The 9765-nt window shown below is 30.5% G+C and overlaps 1 protein-coding gene across 1 annotated transcript; it reads left to right on the top strand.

Moving 5' to 3' along the window:
* The first annotated feature begins 496 nt into the window (after positions 1-496).
* On the top strand, positions 497-6641 carry LOC134690436 (cholecystokinin receptor type A-like). The gene is made up of 2 exons (XM_063550402.1): positions 497-588; positions 5268-6641. The coding sequence occupies exon 2, from the start codon at positions 5278-5280 to the stop codon at positions 6637-6639; it is 1362 nt and encodes a 453-aa protein (XP_063406472.1). The 5' UTR covers positions 497-588; positions 5268-5277; the 3' UTR covers positions 6640-6641.
* The last annotated feature ends 3124 nt before the right edge of the window (positions 6642-9765 follow it).

Raw genomic sequence — 9765 nt, 5'->3', positions numbered from 1 at the left:
TTGTATTTGCACCAAGAGTAAAAAAATTGAACCAATATAGTTAAAAGATAATCATGTTTGTTCACTTTCTACAACTGGTTACTAATACCATCTATACAAAATTTAGAATTTCATTCCGAGAACAACATCCGTGTTGAACGTAAAAAAATATTCTACGGCAAACTTTAAGTTTAAAAGTTTCATTTATCTATATATGTCCTCTATATATTTTGTTTTTGTCACTAATAATTATGTTGATATTGCAATGAAGATCACATCAATGATCTATTGTGATATAAATGTTACCCAGCATTACACATGTAACAGTACGAGCTTTACCTTGAAAACTTTACCTGCAAACTGCTTTGGTATCAACACATTCTATAGCACAATTGTATAACAACATCTTATCACAGCACGATAATTTAATTTTCAATAAACTATCCAGGAATTGCATGGTCACGTTAAGGACAACGTTATCCCATTGGCTAACAGGAATATATATATATAGATACATAAGTTGATAGTGCAATTGTTTTCGATACATTTATAATCAATCTGTGGAACGATTGAGGAGTTAATTTGAACAGACAGTTTGGAATAATTAAGGTAAAATTTAACTGTTGTTTGCATGCAATCATATACTTCAACTATCCTTCTTTTATCTGTTTTTTAACGATTACCTTTTGAATCTGAAATCATATTCAATTTAATGTATTGAAAATGGGTTTTTATATTTAACAAATTATTTAGTATTTGGAAAGTTAATACGCAAAATGCATATGTAATTAAAACCATAGCTTATCAGTCTTGATATCGTATCGGCGACATCAACATTTATTTATCAACATCGCGGGAAATGAAACTTGATAGAGAACTTTCAACGAATGTTAACCAAAAAACAAAAGGCAGATTGCTCTTCAAAACTTAAATGACCCAAAAAATGTAAACAAACATAATTGTTTCCTTATATGAATGACTTTATTATAATTCTCTGAATAATGTCGATCTAAATTAATGTTTCAAGTGGCCCTTCAAATTATTTTTGAAGTAGTTTAACCAGAAAATAGGTCAAAATTGAAATATTATTTTTGATCGGTTCACCATTTTAAGATAAATCCGATGTCACTTACTCTTCCTTGCACCAACTATTTAAAAAAACACTTTGTAATTATATTAGAATTATTACGTTATTGGATACAGCAAAATAACGGATTTCCATGTCTTTTTCCGGATTCACTTTTGCTTTTTTTTAATTTGTTATGTGGAACAGTGTGATGGTTCAATGATTTGTTTTTCTAACACCATATCGACAGGTCCACCGTGTCCTGTATGTCTTTCCGGCCATCAACATTTGCATATTGTAATTATAAGTTAAGAATGCCTCATTATACCAACATTGATTATTAAAAGCATTTATATTTTTCAGAGGAAGATCCTTGTCGTTTTTTTAAAAATACAAAATTATCAAAAAAGGGGATAAATTGACAAATTTCGAGATCAAACCTTTTAAACTATGATTTATACAAAAAAATCATAATCATAATAAATTAATTAATTGGTTTTCAAGTTAAAAAAATGTCCGTTTGCTGCCAATTTTGAAATGACCGTAAAAAAAATATATGCAATTTTCAAAGAAGAAAGTTCATAGATAAATAGAGCATATCCTTAATTAATTGTTGTGTTTGAAGTTTTTAATGTCACCCAGTGTCTAAATATCTGCAGTGAATGATACGATTAAAAAGTCCTGCCCTTATTGTATTGAAAACACCGAGCCAAACTATTAATGTTCGATTTGAAAAAAATGTCGTAGAATCACTACATCCGGATATAGGATTCTTACTTTAAATTCGACAGTGTTATTGACTGTTGTTATAATTAGTGCTTTTTGAATTTTTTGAAATACTAAGGCTTTTCTTCCTCAGGCATAGATTACCTTAGCTGTTTTTGGCAAAACTTTTAGAAATTTAGGTTCTCAATGCTCAATCGCCTTTTTAACTTTTTTGGAATCGAGCGTCACTGATGAGTCTTTTGTAGAATCGAGCGTCTGGCGTATATACTAAATTTAGTCCTGGTATCTATGGTGAGTTTATTTACTTATCGTAAATGAAATGACTATACATCAAAATAAAAAAAAACAAGAATGTGTCCGTAGTACACAGATGCACCACTCGCACGTTTCTTTTCTATGTTTAATGGACCGTGAAGTAGGGGACACAACTTTAATTTGGCATTAAAATTACAGATCATATCATAAGGAACATTTGTACTAAATTTCAAGTTGATTAGACTTCAACTTCATCAAAAACTACCTTGACCAAAAACTGTAATCTTGAGCAGGACAGACGGACGCACAGACCAAAAATTAAATGCCCCTCTGATATCATAGGTAGGTCATGACAATTTTGAATTTACATATCATGAAACACCTATTAAGTACTAGAACCAGTATCTTATTATTTCCACTAAGCGAGACCGGATATCGACACCTGCTAAGTGCATGCACCACTAGGCAAAATAATACAGACTTACAATAGGGAAAAGAAAGGATTCATGTACATACCAAGCTATGAAATCGATACAACCACAATGTAACGTACGTTGAAACTTGTACCACTTATTTGGGTAGTATGATGTTACGCGCACACATTCAATGTATTTTTAGACAATACGTTCTCGCGTTTCGCTCATTCGCGAATGTATTTCAAATTAAAGATAGAAAAACACGAAAATGGTTTGGAAAAGGAAAGATCGCAGTGGCGTTATCCATGTAACTAATATGATCCATATTTATTCCTCTAAAATTTCTGTTGAAACTTAAAAAGGAACTGCAAATTAAAACCTTAATCAGGCTTCATGTTAACATGAGTTAAAGATTAATGGTTAGTCACGTTCACGTTAACGGAATACTGACATTTTCTTGATATGAAATGTTCTATGGAACTACATATAACATGCATTATGCGGTTAAGGCATATTTATCATCAATATCCTTTTGCCGAATACTTTAAGCTGAGGTATCATTAAATGAAAACAGCTTACAGTTATATGATATTTAAATCATTAAATCTAAACGCCATTCAAACTTGAAAAAAATCAAAAGGATTGGTGAAAGTGGAATAACTAAGACCAATCTTTTAATTGCGCTATTGATAACAAAAATTAGTTATGAAAGTTGAAAATGTACTTTTAATTTTGTCACTACAAATAATCTGAAACAGCAGCTTTCTTAAATTGTATGATGCTTCCTAACGTCTAATTTTTAATAGACGGGACCGTCCTCATTATTACACTATTTTACATTCATTAACAATGAAAAAAAAAATCATATACTAGTCAACACCTGAAACGATACAAGACTTTTTTTCAAATTAAAGATAAAGTTTTCCGTTCATTGGACCAATATTGAAAGTAATACTTAATCATTATGGAAATATAAATCCGTTAATGTTTTTTTTATTTTTTTTTGCTTTTGTGTCATTTTTTCGCAATTTTTTTTTAACAAAATTTACATAAAACAACAACTTTAAAAACAGAAGTTCCAACTAATGATGCCAACCTCTCATTTAAAGGTAAAGACAGTGTTTGCCATCAATTTGATTTCAAAAATCATACAGTTTCTTTGTTTATTTGTTAAGCAAAGTTCGACCCCACGAGATAACGTAAAAATGTAAACATAATCAACTGATTAACCATAGACAGGATGTGTAGAGCGATATTCAAAAAGCGGTAACAATCTTAAAACTAATCCGAAAGGTCCCAAATTTACTGTGTGTTGTTTTCATATCTAAAGCATTGATTTGAAACGAAAATAAAAAACACTATTTCAACCCATGAGTTACAACATAAACATAACTTGATTAGCATATTGAGTATTTTTAAACAAATTTGAAATTTTATTTAGAACTTAGAAAATTATGTGTCGATTTTTTATTCAACTTTCCGCAAAACTAATTTGCAACCTATGATCGTTTACACGGAATTTAGATACCTTCCGACAAGTTTTGATTTTCATTATCACATGTGCATACATTGCAAATGAAAGCTTTGAAAAACAGTGTATCTCATTTTGTTTTATATTAAATACTTTTTGACAAATTTCATTTCAAAGTCGTGTATAGTTTCTTTTGTTGACTAGTATATATTTATTTTTGGGGGTTTCTCGTAGCTAATGCCCTTTTTATTAATTTACGCTGACTTGTTTTGAGTTAAAGACATTTTTTCATATTTTGAACACACAACTATTTTCTTTCCTTAAAAAAAAACCACATACGGAAATGAGTGGAAATAAAATCCAAAACTGAGAGTTTTGACTTTCGCGAATTTACCATTAAAAGTTTAGTACTAGAAAAATGTAAAAAGAGTTTCACAATCCCTCAAGGCATGCTGGGAAATTAATCAACTACAAGAAACATAGAAGAATTCGTTTCAGGACAATAGGATAATTATTTATAATAGTTATAAGAAACCAACATCGGAAATTAAAATGATTATTCCTATAAAGATTGCTTACCGATTTTAATCAAGCAATATTGCATGTAAAACAATCAAGGCATTCAATTCGACTTCTAAATCAAGAGACCTGAAATTAATATTGTCAAGGGTTGTTTCTCACTCAGTTGATTGAATACAAAGTAAAGTCATGTAACTAGATTTATTTTTAAATGTTTCTAACAAAACACTTTAATCGTTTTTTTTAAACACAAGGATGCTATAACATAGTTTATGGCAAGCCAGGTTCGGTATTTTTCATTACTTTTTCTAACTATATCATTGTAATTGTAATTGAAAGTAGGTGTAACTATAAAGTTTTCCTTGTTTATTTTTAACACAATTTTAAGACTTAAAAGATGCAGAAATTATAACAAGAGATTTTAAACAGATAGAAACTCTCATCTGTTGACTGATCAGTGCCATTCGAGGCAACATTGGTGTGAACTTATACCCTTAAACAAATTTAACAATGATGTATGCCTGTTGCATCGACATAATGTAAATAATTAAATAATGTAGTTAAGTCTTTTTCCAATACAGTATTTAGAAAACAAGAGGCCGTATCTGTGGATTGACCAACATCATGAGATGTATTGCAATGATTCTTTCAAGGTTAATGGTCGCACTTTCATTATCTTATCCTCCATTGTATATATGATTGTAGATGCACTGAATCGTACTTTAAAACGATTCGACGTCTTCGGAAGTATGACCAAGATACCGCAAATGCATTTTCGAATTTCCAATACGTTTTTGATTGTATTTTAAGTAATTGACTTTGATTATAATTACAGATATTAAAGAATGCAGTCGTCTTCGCACTTGGCATTTATGTCGTCAACTGCATGGATTTCCACATCAGACGATAACATTACTTCAACACTTACCAGACTAGATAATGCATCAAAGGTTTCAACTACAGCCAAATCTATCACGGTTCTTTCGCGTGAAGTACACGACCTCTATCTAAGGATGATTAATGACACAATATACGAAAAAACACTGTTACCATCTTTGATTTATTTAAGCATTTTACTGATTATTGGACTTCCTGGAAACCTCTTAGTAAGTTATATCTATCATACGAAGGAGAGGAACATTGCCGGTAATACAAAATCACGCGAGAAGAAATCCTCCGATATTTTTATAATTACTCTAGCTTGGTTAGATATCCTTAACTGTATATTATCGGTCCCTATGGAGATCTATCTGTTGAGATATTTTGTACTATTCGACCATCCTTGGATATGTAAATTATCCCGTTATGTTGCTATGGTGTTAAATGCCGCATCATCATTTGTTCTTCTTGGGATAGCCGTTGATAGATTTATTGGAATAAAATACAGTCAAAGTAAATACAGATTTACTGCAAATACAGCTATAAAGTTTGTTATCGTCTCAATATTTCTTGCCACTCTCATCTCGACTCCAGGAATTGCTTTATATGGTACGCAAACCCTGCCATTAACACCAGGGATACATGGAAAAACCTGCCTGATTGAAGACCATTTCGTGCACACCAAATATCCATTAATCTTATCAATGTTCTTGACATCATTACATTTACTATTCGACATGTTTTTCATTATCTTATATAGCATACTTGGAAAGAAAGTGGTTGGAAATCGTAATCTTTCGAGTATGCGATTGCCTACAGGTAAACGAAAAACTCAGTTTAAATCCAAAAACGTTATCGACATTTCACATATTACATTTAGTAATAGCAATTTTACCTCGTTTGATGCTTTGGATAAAAATAAAAATGTTCAATTACACGGATTCAAGCACATTGAACAGTATGGTACTACCTCAGATGACCCTTGTACGAAACAATCAAACATTACAACAAAGAAGTCTAACATGCCCAAAGATTCCGCGGTTCATGGGAAAGTTTATAAAGCAGGAAAAACGACTTTCATGCTATTTGTAGTTACAATTGTTTTCATGTTGACCTTTGCACCCTATTGTGCTATTGCTATTCTCCGAAACGTTAGTCCAGATGATTTCTATTCTAAATTGTCAAACACGGAGAAGGCATTTTATCAACTTTTCCTCAGATCTTATTTACTTAGCAGTGCAGCAAATCCTGTCATCTATAGTTTTCTAAGTGACAGGTTTCGTCAACAATGTTTATTTCTTTTAAAAAGAATGTTTTATCGTCAATAAAGTATCGATTTTATAAATTGAAAAAAAAAAATAGTTGTTGTACTATTTGCATATCAAAGACTTTAATAATTTTTTGTTTATGTGTTTCAGCTTTTGATTTTGCCATTTGTTTAGCAACTTTCCGTTTTGAATTTTGAATTTTGAATTTTCCTCGGAGTTTCTGTATTTTTGTTATATTTTTTTTAATGTAAAAGTTAAACGTGTTATAACTTTATCACTATTATTTAGGCCTTTCTGATAATTAGTATATTGACTTGTTTGTTTCTTTATTTATGATAAGAATTCTGTTATCGTCGATAAATTAGACAAATACTTCATTTTTTAAGCTACCAATGGGCAACAATTAAACTAAAAAATACGATGTTCAGAGTATCAACTTAGGAAATCCTCATTTTCAAGAAGATACGATATCTACATCATTTACGCAAGATGTATATGTATATCCAAATTGATTAGCATGCCGGAAATAATAATTGTGTTTTAATGAGAGAGCAACATCCTTTGTGAATTAACTCGTAAATTTATTTTGTTATAGGTTCATTCTATTCCTAATCCATGTCAACGGTAAAAAACGTTTCGCATATATCTATCATTACACAATCTAAACTTAAGCATTAAATTAAGCGGATAATGATGTCCGTAGTCAGTGAATCGGTACTGACATGCTTTATTGCGCTCTCTTTCAATATCTTGATGGAGTATAAAATGAAATGAAATTAATATAAAGATTGCAAATTTTAGGAATTCTTATACATGTACGTGCAAATCAATAAAACGTAAACACTCTAAATAACACTTGAAATTCATCTAGTCTCCAATAATTCTATTTCATTTGAAGGAATATACAAACCATGTTTTTTTTATAGAATATCCATAAAAAAGCTATAGCATTCAGAAACTATTTTAAAGTGTCTTGTTACTCTTGTATCTTTAAACAAAAATATGAACCAAGGATTTTATAACTCAAGCGTCCGAAGCTCTTGTCTGGACTAATTGGAAACTGAACAATGTTATATGAATACATTAAAAATAAACAGTTGACTAACTGGTCATCAGGTTATACAATAACAATCAAGAAGTTGTCTGGATGTATGCAAGTAAAGTTGTCATGATTAACAACTCGTATTCAACTAATGATTGATATAATTAGGAACATTGACAAACTGTATTGAAGCTAACGTCATATCTTATCGAGGCAAAAACTCAATCGGTAGTCATATTTGTTTAGCAAATCAAGTGTCATTATAAAAATTACATAAAATAATATACATGAACACGTTATCGTCAGTTTATGATTATGTCTAATAATATTAGATTATTCTATAAGTATATCATTATACAGTTGGATAATTGTGTTTTTTTGGCCCAATTCTCATAATGACTTCATCAGTGTTCATTATATATTCAAGCTATTCTGATATATTTGTTATTGTGACAATTAAGTCAACATTTTATTCCAATGTATGTACACGAACTTCACCATTTTTCAATTTTTGTGAAAACAAACTGCATTATTTTCGACTTTTACTTGATGTCGTTTCCATTTATTTTCATTTGATGAAATCTGTTGAATATTCACAAATAAAAATAAACCACAATTAAAATGACTTGAAATAAACCATAGGTTATCACAATGTGAATGGCATTTCCATTTGATGTAAGTATAGTTACATTTTAGTATACTAGTATTTGGCTTTGAGCGTTCATAATGAAGGTAAATCCTGAAAAGGGCTTCGGACACATGATTTTATTTAACGTGTTGCTTTCATATTTCAGCATTGAGCGATAACTCTGCTGGAGAACTATCAGTCTTCAATGATATCAGGAGCTCAGTAGTCAGTACTTCGGTGATGACATGATTTATAAAAAAAAATTTCACAAAATTTTCCGTTTAGAAATGTTAGAATCATAAATAAACTAGGGCTTCACCCCGCCGGTGAAATTGACCTTTGGAGGATTTGGCTATTTTTATGTCTATTTTTTCAAAAATTCCTTCAACTGTTTCAATACATTCTCGGCTTCAATATATTCGTATTGGAGGGTTCCTGATGAAGGTTAACCCAAAAATGTTTTTCGGCCGCAGTCAATTATTTGATGTTTTTTTTGTTGTTTTTTAAATTTTTAATGCAAGTTTGGTAGTAAGTTGTCAAGATTTAAAATGAACAAATTCCTTGACCCTGAATCTGTAGATACGATTTGAAGATATATTTCAGGTTGCTGCTAGTTTGTGCATTTGTTTCGAAAATTAAATTAATTTAATCAAAATCAATATTCAGTTCGACATACTCCTCCTTCCTCGATTAAACGATCCAAACGATTCAGTGGTCGAATAACGAGAAGTTGTTTAAAATATTCATTGTATTTGTTATAAGATATTGCATGTTATTCATTTTCATTCAATTTATTTTCAGTTATTGTGTTTCAAATTTAGGTCACGTTTTTTGTTATCAAAAGAAATGAAACGTTCAAATGTTTAAATTGGCAATTGGTACACAAGTATAGCGGAAATTGTAATCCCTTCCGGTCCACCAACCATATAAGGTGGGACAGTGTAGTTCAATTTTAGTTTCTTTGTTTTTGGTCTTCTCTATCTGACATTTTTCTTTGTGGTATGATGGTATCGTATTTTTTTATGACGTGACTTTTGAACTCCTTCGTGTATTTTGTCGTTCCTTTTTTCGACCTGAAAACGCCAGCTATCCTTTTCTCAGAAATTGAACTATGCTATACATCAAGTTTTAAATTCTTTCATAACAAAAACCTACACATGAATTCTTGATTCCGTTTTCAAGATTCTATAAAAGACAAGGTTGCATTATACACCATACTACTGGGTCTTTCTTCGTGACAAATCTCCAATTGAATATTACAAAATTGAAAACTTGTCCACTATCGTTCTAAAGGTTTTTAAACTTTCGTACATTGTTAATGAATAATTTTTATTTTCTGGCTTTTTTCCTGATATTCTTTTTTCAAATTCATTTATTATTTTCTTAAAATATCATCAACATACATAGTAATAGTAGAATGCTGAAATGGTTTGACTATGACGGAGGAAAGGGGATAACGATGGCCCTTAATTAAACTTTTGTTAGCTTTATGGTCCGTATGCTAATAGCTTGTTGA

The sequence above is a fragment of the Mytilus trossulus genome, chromosome 11 (genome assembly GCF_036588685.1).
Source record: "Mytilus trossulus isolate FHL-02 chromosome 11, PNRI_Mtr1.1.1.hap1, whole genome shotgun sequence".
Classification (NCBI taxonomy): domain Eukaryota; kingdom Metazoa; phylum Mollusca; class Bivalvia; order Mytilida; family Mytilidae; genus Mytilus; species Mytilus trossulus.
The sequence above is the reverse complement of the archived record's forward strand: the minus strand, read 5'-3'. Positions and strand labels throughout refer to the sequence as shown.

What these genes read in the sequence shown, in the direction of transcription:
- LOC134690436 (XM_063550402.1), top strand. Translation starts at nt 5,278, where the DNA reads ATGCAGTCGTCTTCGCACTTGGCATTTATGTCGTCAACTGCATGGATT.